Source organism: Artemia sp. Qi Xiang Cuo, chromosome 10, assembly GCF_049724085.1.
Source record: "Artemia sp. Qi Xiang Cuo chromosome 10, ASM4972408v1, whole genome shotgun sequence".
Taxonomy (NCBI): domain Eukaryota; kingdom Metazoa; phylum Arthropoda; class Branchiopoda; order Anostraca; family Artemiidae; genus Artemia; species Artemia sp. Qi Xiang Cuo.
In genome coordinates this window covers 74,067,325-74,085,474 of record NC_142803.1, presented here as the reverse complement: position 1 = coordinate 74,085,474, position 18,150 = coordinate 74,067,325, and the positions used below count along the sequence as shown (strand labels likewise).

Sequence of the window (18,150 nt, the reverse complement as noted above, 5' to 3'; positions counted from 1 at the left end):
TGTGGGCAAACAGCAGGTTATGATTTCTGTCGCTTTGGCCGTGAAAAAACTGTAAACCAATGAATAAAATATTAAACTACTTTTTCCTCTTAAAGTCACCAATCAACGTCATATTGCCATGGGGTCACGCACCTTCACCGATTCATCCTTTATCAATGGTGAAATCCCCTCGAAACTTGCATTGGCATTTGTAAAGAGCGCCAGTGCAATAGGATCATGGACTGAATGCCCACATAAATTCGAGATGTTTGGACTTTCATCTCTTGTGTGCAAAGTAAACGGTATCCCACTCTACAATCTATCTTTTGATAAATTCCATAGAACATTGTATGAGTTGACCATGCAAACCCTAGATCATGATTCGCAACTATTTGAAAATGTTATAACCGAAGATATGTTTGCTAAAACACATGGTATCATTGTATTGGATTTGTCTGGTATACAGGATATGAGTATAGTACGTACGGGGACTGTGCGTTTAGAGTGTACATTTGCCAACCCATTGGCTGAGAGTATTGCCCTAATCTCACTAAATCAATATGAAACCTATTGGAAAATCACTCTCGAAGGTAGTGTTCTACTAGACTTGGCACCATGAACACCAGTCAAATAATCAGTGTATTTAATATGGACCCCTACATGTCCCAGTACAAATCCTATTGTCTACCCTCAGACTATCTAGGAAAAATTCAAAGCGCGAACAATACCTTGATTATTGTTAATAGCAGTCCGTCGACTGTGCTGACGGGTCATTGGCTGTGCATCTTTCAAACAGTGAAGAATATCGAATTTTTTGATCCTCTTGGTCTACCCTATACATTCTAAACATATCACCTCAGAAACTACATTGAGAGCAGTGGGAAAACTATTATTCAAAATCGAAAGAGGGTGCAGGATCTAACGACTAAAAGCTGTGGTTTTCAAGCGCTACTATATTTTGTGTTTCGATGTCGTGGCTATACTTACATGCAGTTTCTCCACATTTATATTGAAAGTTCGCGTCTGAACAATTCTCTAGTTGAAAATCTTCTTAAGAGTTTATTTAATATTGATTTCAGTGCCCTAAGAATAAAGTGCTTAAAAAATGTTTGTGAAATCGTCTATTAAGAAAAGGTATATATATACAAAAATGTCATTAAATATTAACTTTTAGATTTCTTCATCGGTGTATACGCAACTGTCGTGAACCACTAATGCTGGTAAATCATTTGGATTCACTGTACATTAATCTTGATTGAGTGCAAAGTCGGAGTCGTATTGGTGGCAGGATAGTGTATCCTTACTCTTATCATTTTCGCTCGTGAAGTAAATTATACTATTAGCGGCCATTGTATGAAATTAGTGATTTTAAGACTGACTCTTTGAACAAGTATCAAGTATTTTGTTTTCAAGTGGTGAATCGGATTCGGTAACTGCCAAATAAAAATCACTTGGTTTATAGTCATAGTAGGCAGTGTCATCACAGCGATGATGTAGAAACCAGATTGTCTTGTTACCCCAACAGTTGAATCGTAGACCAGATTCCTCTTCCCAGAATAATTTAAATCCACGACGATACCAATCTCGTAGAAATAAACTAAAATCACGTTTAGGATTCTTTCCAATCATAGCGGGGTAAGTATTCTCCCACTGATCACATTTATCATTGTGACAATTGGAGCATAGGTGCCCTCTAGGATGAGAGTCACACACCTCCTCAAGACATGAATTACATCCTTTAATTTGTACTGCATAGCCTCTATGTAATTTGCAAGGATTACATAATTTACACTTTTCATTATAGTCATCAATAATTGTACAATTCTCACATTGAGTCCAACTGCCAAGAGTGTACATGCACAATGGGCATATATAGAACATTTTTTTGGTTTCCCGATGTCAACTCTCTCACAGCTAAAACGAAACTGATCCTCTTTGCTCAATAAATTCAAAGCGTAGGAAAGGGGAGAGGAGTAACTCTGTGACGTTACCTCTTTCGAAGGAGGAGCCATCTACATTGGCAATGAAAGTATATCCACAATATGATTTTGCCGTGTCGTGATCAATATATCCATAAATTGAGTATAAGCATTTGAATCACATTTTAAAAGTTTCATACAATAGTCCAATGGGGGAGAATCAGTTTTCATTATATTGTCAAGTGTTCCTTGAGAGAATATCCTACGTTGAAGAGAAAACTCGAGAAAACCATCATCCAAAATGAAATGTTTTTCCATAAACACTATATTTGTTCTAATTATCTCTTCTTCATATTCATTCATTTTTCAGTCTCTTCACTCTGACTGCTGACCCAAGACTGACCAGAAGAGAAAGTTGGCTCAGAAACAACAGATCGATTGACCTGGACCCCCATCATACTAGATAGTCCAAGAACTCGAGAAAGTTCCTGTTTTTCCATTCTCCCTGACAAAATCCATAAAACCATCAAATAAATCGACCAACACACATAAACCTCCATGAAAACAGACATAAATGTGGCAAAGTTCCTGTTTTTTCATTCTCACTGACAAAATCCATAAAACCATCAAATAAATCGAGCTACACACATAACCATCCATGAACTATGTAAAAAAAGTTGTAGGTGGCAGCAGGGGTGAGTGACACGATCAATAGGGGCATCTCTACTGACGGTAAGTGCCTGTTCCAAAAATAGATTTTGAAGTCTACTAGTGACAGGGGCATCTCTATATTGCCCTTCTGGGCTTGTTGTAGTACAATTTCTAACTCTTTGATTTTGATTTCATTTGAACTCATGATGGTTCTATCCTCATAAACTCATAATGTGGGAAACATTTTATTTAAAACTATTAAAATGAGTAGAGTTTATAAATTGTGTAAGAGTTAGCTTCATATCTTGATTTAAATTAACCCTCAATGCTAGTAGTGTGATTTCAATTTTAAAGATGGTTAACCTATGGCACTAGTATTCAAAAAGATTTAAGCAAGCTACAGACGATACGGACACTGGAACTTGTATAAAAGAGAAAGAAAAAGAGAAGAAAGAAAGGGTTCTAGAAAGGTAAAACTGTCTAGACTTCTTTTCAAGTCTAGCTATTTAAATTTGTTGCTCAAATGAATACTTTGTCCTACTATTCTGTTGCTGCTAGGCTTGACGATAATCATCGAAAAAAACTGAACCGACACCTTCTTGGGAGGAACAGAGGACTGAATTTTACCAAAATTTTTAATTTTTATTAATCCCCCCCTCTTAAACGAAAGTTACACAGAACTTGAGTACCAATGCCATCAGTTGTGAGATCGCCCTCTAGTTTAGGGCTAAAATGTGGTAGCTTGTTATAACTGAGGCGGTTTGGTAGGAATTGGTACTAAAAATCCAGAGAAAACTGATATTTATTATTAAATAGAATAAAAAGGAAAAAATGTTGTAATTATTATTATTCTAAACTCTTCCAATATCTCTTTTGAGTTGGCTAATCATATATTGCATGTGTCCTTTGTTCAGTCCTTGTCGTTTACCGGAAAAAAGGATCATTATAGTTCTTGGCTATCAATGCTTCTAATTGCAAGCGTTACGCTTGATTAGTTTGACAAGGCCTGGGTAAGGAGGTAGTTAAGATCTTTACTTCAAATTATTGTTTCTCGGAAAATTATTTGTTTAGCCTAAGCCAAGATCTTATTTTTATATCTTGTAACAGAGACTAGTGCTCCTTTGACCTTTGATAACCTTAAACTTAACCAGGGAAGATTATTAATTGAATCTATCTGGACACAAAGGAATTGAAATTCTTAGTTTGACAATATTATTCCCCTTCCTTCCCTAACCTATCTGTATAACATCAAGGTCGCCTTTATATACATAGTCCGCACGGGTTAACAAATGAAAGCGTAGCTAAAAAGAGGTATGAGGCCCTCTTCCGTATAACGTCCGAGAATCCAGAAATAGGTAAGCCTGTTATTAACCAGGTAGTTCAAGTTTTCTAGGTGTAAGGTATTTTATAAATAATAAGCTAAGTTCCAAGAGACACTAGGTTGGAAACGGGAGGCACTCTCCTAGCGTTGACTCATGGGTTAAGATTTTTGCCCTCCTTACACCTCCGGTTATTCACAAGTTTAAGATTCTGGAAAGAAGTTAATTTGCGCTATTTTACTCTTTGAAGTGTTATTATTTGTCTAAACGGCCCAAGCCTTGGCCAATTACGATATACTAACCGAAATATAAACCGAATCACCAAATATAATAAAATCTAGAGTCCTAAACTATTTGCGCGCATATGTTTCTGATTTTATTCGGTTTTAACTAGATTACACATCCTTTAATTAATAAACCCTTTATAAGTCTATTGACAACCCTCAAAGGAGAATTTTCGCCCTGACTCTAATTTTGGTTGAAATGTCTCAAGTGTGAGCATTAAATTAATTCAGTATAAGACCTAGGTCTAGTCCAAGCGACAGAAATCTCTCTGAAGCTTACTTAATCGTGTTCTTAGCTTCCGAGGCAAAACTACTCTATGTATCTCTGATCGGTACATTTTATTCAACTTGGTACTTGATTCGATTAGAGACCTTTCCCCCATTCTTTTAGCCAATTACCAACCATTTTGTCAAAAAGTTTTTTTTTCCAGTATTTTGAGGCTTTGCATTCCTTTTTGTTTTATATCAAACTAGTCTAAGTTGGGTCTTCAAATATTTATCAAGGGTTCTAAAGTCGTTCGATACTTGAACAAAATAATGTTGCTTCAAGATTTATGACTAGTTACGCAAAGCGAAGTTATTTTCAAATTCAAGCTAATTTGAAATTGTCGCTTTATTTCTGATCTATTAGAGAAAGTGGATTCCAAGTTTTACTGAAATTGAATTAACAAAATTGCACAAAAATAAGGCTTCCTTACAGCTAAGGCTGAACTGAAACTTTCTGGAGGTTTTGTAAATTTTAGAGCATTATCTATTGAATTCCGGTGCTCAATAAATCGTTCCACAAATTGCTGGTTTGTTAGACCGACGCAAGGTTTTCCTCAAGAGCAAGGGATGCTATATGCTCCACTTGCCGAACTACTACGTGTTATCCTCTCCAGAATTTAGGAAGTTACTCAATGGTCTGATTGATTTAAAACAAGTTGAAGTTTTATATTCGTGTAAAGTCCGTTTAATTTTCTCCCCAAGAATTGGTATGAAAGGTAATGAAACGTATCTATTGGAAAAACTTTAGGGTCCAAAAGTTCAGAACCTTCGTTTTTATTACGTTTTTCGTGCTTAACCTGCCTTTTCTTTATTATTTCATTTACCAATTTTACAGGATACCCATTGCAAAATCAAACATCCCTCAAATACATTAGTTCCTTATCAATATACTCCCAGTAACAAATTTTAAAAACTGTATCGACCAATGATATGACTGTTACATTTTTTACTGAAATTTGGTAAAATGACCGTAAATTTAAATACCTGTCATTATGAATTGGTTTTCGTTAAATTGAAAAAAGTCAACCATTATCACTCTTTAATAATAAAAAACCTAAAAAGGGTAGCAAATCTTGTTTTTCTAGCTCTAAAGTAAATTTAATATTTCTTGTCAAACGTGTTTAAATGGTCAAGAAACCTACTTAAGGAATTCAATTCATGTTCCTAAAACCATAAAACATCGTCCATAAGCCTACCTCAGAAACAAGGACACAGACGAAATCACTGAATAGCGGACATTTCTATAGAATCCAAACATAAATTAGCCAGGATTGGACTTTAAGGAGCACCCATTGCTAAACCGAAAGACCTGTTGATAAAATTCTACTCTAAAACCGAAATAAAAGGAATACTTGTTTATCAATTCCAAAATGACTTAACGGCCATGCTTGCAAAAGTTACATCTTCTATCAATTCAAAATGTTTTTGCATTTTATTTTTTAATATGAATTAACATTTTTTGTTCAACACAATTTGTGTACATAGATACAACATCAAAACTACAGAAAATGGTGTTGTTGTCTATGTAACAGTTTCTCAATTTGGTTACAACATCAACTAAACTCTTAAAAAGATCTTTGAGTCCCCAAAAGCGGACGAAATGCTGTTGACAACCATTTTCCTAATTAAGAAACCTGTAAGTGAATAGTTGATACAATAGGGCGAAGAGCATTATTCCTCTGGATCTTTAGGCAAACCATAAATTTTTGGTGCTGAACAACCTCTAGGGAAAAATTAATTATAGAATATATGGGTTATTTATAAGTTGTTTTTGAGTACTTCTAATTCATGTTGTGTTTCTTTTGTGTATTTTTCTATGGGATCAAACCCAGCTTTTTGTAAATAATTTCATCAGAAATAATTACTTACCGTTTTTGTTCATAATCACTGCTATCTATTTTGACGATTATGTTGCCTTTGTCAGCTTTTGAGGCGTATGGAGTACGTCCGGAATGAGGCACACTATGTCTGCTGACCACATGCCTCTGGATATGGGGCCTCAACCTGATGAGGTGGGTGGAGCCCACCCCAGGGACTCTCAGTATATAGGCTAGTCTGAACTTAATTAGATTCCTGGCCTAGGCTCGGTTGGGCCTTCAACCCTCCACCCGAAAATTTTACCGCAACTAAAAACGATCATACTGCCTCGGATGGCTTACCTCTCTTTACCTTCCACGACCCCAGCATGTCCCTGGACCGATTTCAGACCATCAAATGGACCTTATTGACCAAGGTGAAATATAACACGCCACATGGAACACACTCACACTCAACTTTCTTGGAGCTAAATCAATGCTTGCCTATGAGCTAAAACGCTTCAATATAGCTGTGGCTGGTCTTTTAGAAACCCACCTTGTCGGAAGAAAGACCGAGGATATTAGTGAAGGATATCACCTGATCTGGTGACCCAAAAAGCAAGACAAATGGTGTAGGCCTTGCGCTGAACGCCAGAGCCAAGAAATACCTTCTCTCCTATAAACAAATTTCAGATTGAATACTGCTGGCTCAGCTCCAGCACAAGCATGGAAAGTGGAAAATTATTTTATGCTATGCTCCCACCAATCCGATTCCTGCGGAAGTGAAGGATCAGTTCTATGCAGAGCTCTCAGCGACCCTGTCGCTGTTGATGTCATTTGATTGCTTTAAAAATAATTATATTTTTTAACAAAAAGTACTAAAAAAATAAAATTTTTAACAAAAAGTATTGCAAAAGTAGAACTTTCATAGAAACTATTCAAAAAGTACGATTTCGATAAAAAAAAATGTACTTCGGTACACCCTTTGGAAATCCTGTCTGTAATCCTTGCCTTCTTTTTCTTATTTCTTATATGTTTTCCAATAACAGGGGGTATATCTTTAAAAGCTTTTTTTAGTAAGCTACCTTTGAAGATTTTTAAAGCTTATTCCTAGAATAAATTAATTGTGAAATCATTAGTCAGTTTTGTATTAATATTCAATTTGTTGAGTTGATCTTTACTCCAATGTTGAGCACGTGCGTAACCTCAAGGAGCAACAGTACAAAATGTACGAATGGACTACTGAACAAATCAAAACAAGACACAATCCTTGTTTAACCTTGTTTCTGGTGAACTCCTTGGGATTAAATTCAGGAGGATTTTCCATTGTTACACTTTTTTAGATTCTCATTTTGAAAAAAGAGTGAAAGATAAACCCTTTCTTTTTGGGCATAACTATATGCAAAATTCTAACAATTTTCTCCTAAATTTTGAATTTCTTATAGGGACATGAATTATAATTAAAATCAATAAAAATTAATAATTAAATTTAATTTAATATATATTTAGCTAATAAAATAAATATTTAATAATATTTTAACTACAATCACTTTAAAACAAATAAATTTTGCCAACATTGTAAGTTCTTCTTAGCCCTCAGAAGTTAGGTTAGGAAGATGTTCCATTCCCAGTCCTCCGGGTGGGAAATCTGGCTACGTGGTTTCATCGTACTGGAAGTGGCTTCAGTATTAAAGCCTAGGCAAACACATAAATGGTGCCAAGTAGCCGGGAATTTGCTGGTCAAATAAATCCCAAAGAAACATCTGCGATAATGCCATGTATTAGTATTGAAAGTGTGATACAGTGAATAAAATGTGATGATTCTCCTTTCTGATATGCAAATCGTGCCCTTATTGAATGGGACCTAGAATGTCTAAGACTTGTTTTAGTAAAGATTAAAGGGCGAAAGACTAATCTTACAGTCATTTCTGCATACCCCTCGACCTTAAATGTAACGAAAGAAGCGAAGAATACATTTTATAATGACCTAAAACAAATTCTGGCACGTTCCGTTCAGACAATCCCTTGTTGTTGCTGAAGATTGGAATGCTAGAGTTGGAAAAAGATAATGTTACCAAAAACCCAGAGAGACTGTGTAGTTGTCAAGTCTAGATTCAAAAGTTTTTTGTTGAATTTTCACTCATATCTAGGTGCTAAAATCGGCTTCAAGTCTGATTCTGATCAAAAGCCAATAATTGCAGGAATTCATCTTCGAGTATCGACCAGGTGTCATAACTTGTATACCCCCTAAAACATATGCTGCTGGTTTGAATATATATTCTATTCCCTTTTCAAACCTTTTTAGTACTAAATCCATTGTGAATTATAAAGGAAACGTCGAGGAGCCTCCCGGTAATTCTCTAGAGAATTAATGAAAGTTGCTGCAGGTGCTGAAATTTGTTTGCTGCAGTAATACAGGAGTCAGAAAGAGAAGTCCCTAGTATGTCATTACCGAAAAGGGTTTTAAATAAGGGTTCATTTTTTAAAATGATATCGCAAATTGGATCAATACTTTTATTCCCAGTATCTCAGCATTGACATTTTCATTCATTGATTCTTCAATTACTCTAAGAAAAGTAATAGATGTTACATTATAGAGTACATTGTTTTTTTTTCTTCAAAATTTAGGAAATGTATTTGCATATCTTTAACACCTTATAAACCAGGATTGAGCAAAGTTATGAAGCTGAAAACAATTTTATTGTACTTCTTTTAAGCAGAAGATCTATTTTACAAGTTTCACCTTTATAACACACTGATTTTTAAAGGTCAGGACCCTCTAGAGAGAGAAGGAGTGGAGGTAGATACTTTGAAATACCTTCCCAGGACATACTTTAGCCTGTAGATCTATCCCTGAAAGTTTCATTTTCCTAACCAAACCTCTTTTCAAGATAGCATAAAGTAGCTAAAGTAGAATTTTACCATTTTCAACATAATTTACCTAGGATAAAAGTAAATACATCACCCAATTTTTTTTTATGCTGCTTTCATTATTCAGTAATCTCTTCTGTGGCAAATTACATTTTAAGCCCTTAAGGAGACCCAAAAGGGTAAACAAACAACATAAATAAAAAAATTATAAACATGTTCCTACAAAACTTACTATTTAGAAAAAATTCTAGTTTTGTACCTAGTTCCAGTGGAAGTACCTACTTCCACTCCTCCCTCTACAGGACAGTGACCTTTAAAAATTTTTGTCTTATGAAACTACAGAAAGAGAAAATGATAACTGAAAATTAAGGTAATACATTGTTTTTCAAAATTTCAATAGGTGTTGACCTATCAAGTAGGAAATTTTAAAGACTTAGAAATCAGAAGAGGGTTAAGATGGAAGCTTAGCAATACCTTCCCAGAGTATGTTTTTGGCCCTGGAATCATTACTGAAGGTTTCACTCTCCTAACCCCTTTCCAAGATAACAAAAAGTAGCTAAACTAGCATTTTACTAACAAAAATAACCATTTGTAGTTGATTGAGAAATAGTAATTATTATTCCCTTAGCTTTAGTAGTAAAATGTGATTTTGAAGACAAATTTGAGGGGATTTTAAAACAGCCTAAAACCTTGAAAATGACATCATGGCAAAACAAATGCCATTTTTGAGAGGTTTAAAAGATAAAATATTTATTTCAAAAAACGTCTATCACAAATCCCAAAAGACCAAATTTGTATTTTGGAATCATAAAACCAGAAAATAAAATATCATAAAAAATAGCACTACAACTAAAAAAAAACTGGCAAACCAATGCCAAGCTGTTTTTCAAGAGGGTTTAAGCTGTTTTTAGAAATACCTACAAAATTTTTTTCAAAATAACATTTTAATATTAATAGTTAGTTCACACAGACGGGATTCCCATCAATTCTCAAAGGAATTCCGTAAAGGATTGATCGTTTTCCCATCATGTCTTTTGGTTGGATTTTTTTCAACTTTTTCCCTTGGAAACCAATTGGTTTCATGGGAATTTCAATGTGAAATATTTAAAAGTTAAAATAATGTCAAGAATATACCAGGTAGGTTCACTCAACATGCTAGGCTATAAGCAAATGCTTATATTCCTGTTGGAAGCACAGACTTATCAGTCATCACAATTTTCTGCCTGATGAAGTTGGAATTGAGTTTTTTTTTTCCAGTTCAGTCTATTGAAAGTAAAAATAATTTAAGCATATCAATAGCCTAGCCTAAGTTTTATAATAGGCCTAGCCCTGACCTAAGCTTATTTAATGTATCTTTCTTTTTTAAATTAAAGTAAATAAGATTTCATGTAAATAGAAGCCATAAAATTCCCATTTTTTTACTAAAAGCTAGACAATATTAACAAGTAGGCTATAGTCAAGGCCTAGGGTAAAACCCCAAGTAGCCTACTTGGGTGGTGCACAATCTCAGGTGTATATTTTAGATAAAATCTAGCTTTGGTATTTGTTTAACCTTGTGACACATGATAAGGAGACATGTTTAGAAAACAATTCTTACTTTAAAATATGTATAATGATCCTAGTTCTTATATTATCCAACGGGAGAACCTTTATCATCAGGTCTTTCATCTAAAAATCCTTCTTTTTCAAGCTTAAAAGAAAATGTTTCCAAAACCCATGCTAAAAGTACCACGTTGCTCAAGTCTTTTGAAATTGCCGCTGTAAACTGCCGCCAAATAAGTTGTTTTATATATAGCGTTTAGCACGTGTGTCAAAAAACGTGTTTAAAGAAAAAGTAGTGGTAAATTGAAATTATAGAAATTGTGAATTCTGTTTTAAATCATATCATTAACAAAAAATTGTATTTTCTAACCTAACCAGTGCTCATTAAAAAAAAACTCATTAAAAAAAAAATTCCGTGCATCTTTTATTACCTAACCTGATAACTTCAATTCAAAATCAACTTTTTTTATATTATTTCATTTCTTTTCAATGCCGTGCATATTTTGTATTTTCGGTTTTTCGCCGAAAATACAACATTTTGATTTTCGCCACTGCTATTAATATTTTGTATTTACGCCACTACTATTCGCCCTTTGCCACTGCTGTTTAAAAAAAAAATATTAAAAAGACCGGCATGAACGCTATCTATAAAAGAACTTATTAGGCGGCAATTTAAAAAGACTTAAGCATTGAATTTTCAACGTGGTGGGAAGAAGAGTAACGGTTGGATAAACATCTTCTTTCTTAAGTATATATTTTTACTGTGTCTTATCCTGCTTAATCATTTGCAATTTCAATTATTGTGCCTTAACTATTTACATTTTCAATTATTGTGCCTTATTAAAGCAGTGAGAATTTGGCTTGTAGGGTCAATATGGGTAACCAAGACCCCCAGTTAGGGGGTCCACCTATATCAGCTGCTTATCAGTCACTACCCTATAGGTCATTCAATCAAACACCGGTGTTTGTGGACAATATGGAAGTAATGTTCAGTATGTTTCAGCCCTTATGTCATACATCCAGTATCAGGCTCGCCATTTTTCTCAACAGGGGCAGTGGCAGCCCCATCAACAAGTTGTTCATGTGCCAGTGAATAGCTCTAATCGACAACTTAGTACAGTCAGCATCAGTGGCTACAATCTACCTGTCAATAACAGGTTCCAGGTTCTTGACAATAATAATGACTTCCCATCTTTACCAGCAGACTCTAATGAAGATATGTTAAGTGTTAATCCAATGTTGGCAGAGGGAATAATAGACAGTAGTGAGTATGGAAAAATTGGATTCCCAAGTCTGAGATTGAACCCTTCTTTGTGAAGGAAACGAGAAAGATTCCCTGGTGTGAGTACACAGAGCAAAAATAAAAAACAAGAAATGGAGTCAGCAATTACAAAACATTTTGATATTCCTGTAAATGAATTATTTCTGACAAGAGTAGAGTTTGAGAGCGATAGATAAGAATCAGAAATTAGCAAATGAATTTTCCATACTTAAATCATTACAGGATTGTGTTTCCCCCATCAGGTTTGAATTTAAATCAAATAGAGAAAGAAATATGCTGTCAGTTTATGTCAACACCAATGAAGAAGCAGAAAAAGTTCAAAAAATTCAATCAATAGGAGGTGTAAAAGTGAAAGCTCAGAAGAAGGAATACACGAGAAGAGGGATTATCAAGGGAGTGCCCTTGTACTTGAGTGATGAACAATTAAAAGAGTGCATAGAGTCATCAGTTCAGATCACTGAGGTTATACGGCAGAAGAGATAAAAGAGAGTCAAGGAAACTTGAAGATAGCTATGCTGTTATGGTGGTGTTTTCTAGCAATTACTTGCCACCTATTGTGTGGTGTTGTGGAAGGAAAAAGGAAGTTTTTGTATATAATTTTAGAATTCTTCAGTGTTTTAAATGCCAACATTATGGTCATCTACAAAAAAAATTGTAAAGCAAATGAGCCAGTTTGCTTAAGATGTTCTGGAAAGCATGAGTCTGTGAATTGCCCTCGCAAAAATAGTGATTCTACAGAAAAAGTACAAACTTATAGATGTGCTAATTGCAAAGGCTGTCACTCCTCAACATCTAGGGAATGTCCTATCAGGCAACAAAATAGAAATGTATTACTGATGGCAGAAAAATACAACATGGGGTACAAGAGAGCCCAGGTTGTGTACAGAACATACGCACAAGCAGCCTGCAAAGAATCCCTCAGCCACAGCTCATTGAGTCAGGAAAGTAAATATACTACATCCGCAGCAGATATTGTCATACCTATTGTTTCGGCCTCGGCTGTCACACCAGAAATTTTTCAAATGCAGGACAGCAGTATAAACGGCAGAATAGATCATTTATGCACAGTTATCTAAACTTTGACCAGTACAAAATTAGACAGTCTTAAAATTAAAGGTGCTATTTTAAATTTTCACAACAATGAACAGAACAACTAATAATCTGAAGATAATAACATGGAACTCACAATCATTTCTTAGAAATAAAAAAGAAATCTTCCTAAATTGTATGGGCGATGAAAATGTTGATATCTTTTATATACAAGAAACTTGGCTTCAGAATAAAATAATTCAAAAACTATATCCCTACCAAACTATAAGGAAGGACAGAAGCAGTGGTAATGGTGGTGGTGTAATGATAGGAATATATAAAAATATACATTTTGTTCCATTTACAATGCATTCTACGGACTCTGTGAATGATAAAGGAAGAGGTAATTCGGTGCAATATATCCATTAAAGGTAAGAAACCTCTATATATAATTAATATTTATAATCCTTCACAAAACAATGACATTGGTACTAAGTTACTTGCTTTAGTCAGTGAAATCCCAAGCAATTGTGATTATATTATTGTAGGAGACCTAAATGCTCATAGTAGTGTATGGTGCTACTGCCCAATTATAAACCAAGCTGGAACCAGTGTGGAATATTTACTCCTAAATAGCACATGTTGTTTATTGACTCCCAAAGGGTTAAAAACAAGGCATAATTCCCAGAGGTTAACATATACCACCATTGATCTTCAGTTTTTTAGCCCCAATATTGCTACTAAAGCAAACATGTCTGTTTTAGATTCTGCATCTTTTATAAGTGACCATAATTGTATCTTAATTGAAGTAGCCCACCACCTATCACCACAAAATGAAAAAAAAACACCACCAAAATATAACTTGAATAAAGCGAAATGGAATGAATATACAATGAAGTGCGGACAAACTGACATAAAGGAAATTGTAAGCCATGGTATAAGCAGTTGTGACAGTATAAATATTTTCCAATGTGAAATTTTAAAAATTGCAGACAGTACAGTGCCACAAATTGTTGGCAGGAACAAACATAAATGGTCTAAATGGTGGAATGAAAGTTGTGAACAAGCAAAAAAAAATTTCAACAATCTTAAAAAGAAGTATAACTTTGTAATCTGTATTGAAAATCTCATAGAACTTAAGAAGGCTAGAGCCAGTTTTAGACGAACAATAGTTAAAGCAAAAGAAGAGTCATGGAAGAAGTTCCTTGATGGTCTTGACTTTTGAAAACCTTCCTCCAATGTTTTCAGATTTATAAAGTCAATGATGGGTACTCCACCAGCCTGCTCCATTCCTCCTCTATATTTGAATGGTCATGCACTAGTTACAGATGAAGAAAAAGCTAAGGCAGGATTGGAACTTCTCCAATGCACTGTTGGTTGCCACGACCCAGATTCTGAGGGAGATGCACGTGCTATTTGGAAAATAAATCACATCAACAACCAGAGTAATGAAGAGCCTTATAATGATCCATTTACAATTGTTGAGCTGAATAGTGTGATAAGTAGCTTGCCAGTTACTGCACCAGGTAATGATGGAATTTACACCCATTTCATTAAAAATCTATCTGAGACTTGGGTAACAACTCTTTTGGACATCATAAATGATCAATGGTTCCATAACGAATTTCCAGAAATATGGAAAGAAGGTGTTGCAGTTATGCTACCCAAGTATGGCAAGGACCAAACCAGTTTAAATAGCTATAGATTTATTACCCTGTTGCCAGTTATTGGTAAAGTTTATGAGAGACTTATAAAAAATAGAATAAATTACATCACAACAAAGAATAAGAATTTGAATGATTTTCAATGTGGATTTGTCAAAGATCGTAGTACAACTGAAAACTTGGTAATGTTTCAAAAAACTGCACTGCATTGCTTCCAGAAAAAATTAATTATGGTTGCAGTATTCTTAGATCTGAAAGGTGCCTTTGATAGCATTGTTCATAGGAAAATTCTTAATAACCTTATAGAAGCCAAATTTAAGGGAAGAATACTTTCAGTAATTTATATTTTCTTAACCAAACATAATGTCAAGGTCAAAGTTGGAAAACAAACTACAGTGGACCAAATAACACCTATGAGATCTGTTCCCCAAGGCTCTGCATTGGATCCTTATTTATTTAATTATAGTGTCAATGACATACCCATAGATGATGGATCTATTCCCCCATCAGTCTTTGCGGATGATATAGCATTATGGCCCAGATGTAGAACAATTGAAGCAATAAAAGATGATTTAAAAAGTTCACTTCGATCTCTGGAAACCTGGGCCTGTGATGCTGACATTGAATTTTCCTTGGAAAAAACAGTAGCCATGTTAATCACAAATAAAAAGCTTGTGACAAAGCCAACATTGCTCCTTGATGGGCATCAAATTAAATTTGTTGAAGAGACTAAATTTCTGGGCTGCAAAATTGATTCTAAGTTATCTTGGATAAATCATGTTAATGATGTAAGCAGATCGTGCCAAAAGAGACTGAATGTGATGAAAATGCTTACTGGACCCAAACATGGAGTAAAAGCTCCTTTCCTTGTGGAGTTTTACTGCAAATATGTTCGTCCAAAAATTGAATACGGCTTGCAGATATATGTTCTGTCAGGGATTAGTTGTCTGAAAAAAATTGACGCAATCCAAAATTCAGCACTTTGGATTGCCTTAGGAGCCAGGAAAACAATGCAAACAAAATTTCTACACAGTGAAGCTGGAGTACCATTAATTTTGACCCGTATGAAAATTCAAGCACTAAGTTATCTTCAAAAGGTTTGGATCAGTGATAATAATCCTATTTAAACCAGAATCATAAAGACCGGTAAAATACTCACAAAAAATCCAGCTAGAAAAAGGAATAAGCAGTATTGCATTGAATTCGCACTTTCATTCTTACACGAAGAAGATGTTAGACTGACCCTTACAATGGTATTGAAGGTTCCTCCAGTGATACAAATCCCCCCTTGGACACTGAAATCCCTATCAGGAAGCGCTGAATTCCCTGCAATCATAATACCACATGCACTTCCTTTATTTAAGAGACTTACAGAATCCCTATATAAGTACCATATCCAGGTGTTCACTGATGGTTCAAAAGATAATCAGGGAGTCGGTTTGGCATGTTTAATACCTAGTTTGCAAATAAGTAAAAAGTATTGTCTCCCCCCTCTCTCTTCAATTTTTCAGGCAGAGTGCATTGCAATTCAAATTGCCGTCAATGTGATCAGAAGTTATTGCCAAAAGCATGAACCATATGTAATATTTTGTGACTCTAAGAGTGTTCTAACAGCAATTCTAAATTTCCATCTAAAAAAGAATAAAAGTTTTGAAATTCATAAATGTTACTCTATGTTGCTTGATTCATTGAATAGTGGCTGGTCAATATCTTTACAATGGTTGCCTGGTCATGCTGGGATCCCTGGTAATGAGGCTGTGGACAAACTAGCAAAAGAAGCCATATTGGATGGTGATGTTTTAATGCCAGACACACCAAATGAAATTAGCCAGATTGCTAATATAATACAAAAGATAATAAGAAATGACCAATTATTGCTAAGTAATACAGCAACAAGCAGAATTAGCAATGACAGCATGACCTCAACCAAATCAAATCTTGGCATTTACCATCATCTTAACCGACAAAGAGGAAGAGCTGCTTTTCGTATAAGATCAGGACATTGTGGCACAGGAAGTTATATGGGGTGTTTTTACGGTGAAAATCCCAATTGCGAAATTTGTGGAATAAATGAAACAATGGAACATATTTTGTTCGATTGTCCATCATATGTAAAATATAGGAAAAAGATTAAGGACTTTTTTGAATTGTATGGTTTACCATTGCAGATAAATCATGCTACATGGAATAGTGAACATTCATTAACAATAACTAATCTCATATTGGATTTTTTGTCAATGACTGATAAACTTGTAAATGTGTAGTGCCTATCTATAAAATTGTAAAAAGTACCGACTTTTTCTTTGCAGCAGTCGGAAGTTTCCTGCACATCGAAGAAAGATAAATAACACGAAATTTGGTCACAAGGTCCTTGAAGACGTGAGGTGACCTCAACGCAACTCAACTCAACAACAACAGTCAACGTGGTGATATTTGGAAACTTTCTCTTTTGAGGATTTTTAGAGGAAAGACTTGATGATAAAGGTTCTCCCGTTGGATAATATAAGAACTAGGATCATTATACATATTTTAAAGTAAGAATTGTTTTCTTAACATTTCTCCTTATCAGGTGTCACAAGGCTAAACAATTACCCTAGCTTTCATAAGTATAGACAAAATGTTCCTGCTCTTGGATTGGATGTATCGACCTATCAATTTAGACAGTAAGGACTAGGCCTAGGCAAGTTGGGATTGGCTGACCAATCCCAATGTCACAGGTAGGTATTTTTAAGTACCTACCTCCACTCCTTCTCCCTTTAGAGGGTCCTGAAATTTGCCTACATGACAGGTCTATACCTATACAGTAAGGACTAAGCCTAGGCAGGTTGGGATTTGCTGACCACATTGTCAGAAAATGTTTTTGTTCAAAATTAAAATTAGGGCAAAAGTTAAAACCTATAGCCTTACTTATTTATTAAGTACAGTTATTCAGCTTTACAAGACAGTTATCTTTGATTAACTATATCCAAGATTGAATGTGTCTCTGATCTACATTACTTTGCTCTCAGTTTAAGATTAAATATCCAAGGTTTGGCAACATTTTTCAAATTTAAGCTCAAACTTTAAATGTATGTCCAAGATAAAGCTCAACTTTTGACTGTTGCTGTATCTGGAAAATTCCAAAATGTATAGGCCTTCTGATAAGATATTCAGTAAATTTCTAGGTGACACTGTAATTTAACTAGGATGGAAGTGAAAACATGATTTGATCCTTTTTTATGCTCTTTCATAATACGATAATTGCTTCTGTTGCAAATTGCATCTTGATCCCTTAAAGGGGCCCTAAAGGTATTTCATATGAATTAGGAAATAACATAGAAAAGCATCAAATGATGTTTTCACTTTCATCCTAGCTAAATTCTATGGCCCACTGAACATTTACCTTCAACTTTACCCCCCTAATGTGCAAATATATACCCTGAATTGTTGATGGGAAAGTTTAAAATTGCAAAATTCAGCACTATTTTTGTGGATTCATTTGAAAAACTTGAAATAGTAGGAAAATGTTTTATATTTGGGTTGCCTAATAAATGAGATTTGAATTGTT

At 34.7% G+C, this 18,150-nt stretch overlaps 2 protein-coding genes across 2 annotated transcripts in view; one reads left to right on the top strand and one right to left on the bottom strand.

The window, feature by feature from the left end:
* LOC148948151 (uncharacterized) overlaps positions 1-18,150 on the bottom strand; it is a 430,626-nt gene that overhangs the window by 88,515 nt on the left and 323,961 nt on the right. The gene's annotated exons all lie outside the window — the stretch shown is intronic.
* On the top strand, positions 16,277-16,867 carry LOC148948155 (uncharacterized). The gene has a single exon (XM_089096121.1). The coding sequence runs from the start codon at positions 16,277-16,279 to the stop codon at positions 16,865-16,867; it is 591 nt and encodes a 196-aa protein (XP_088952247.1).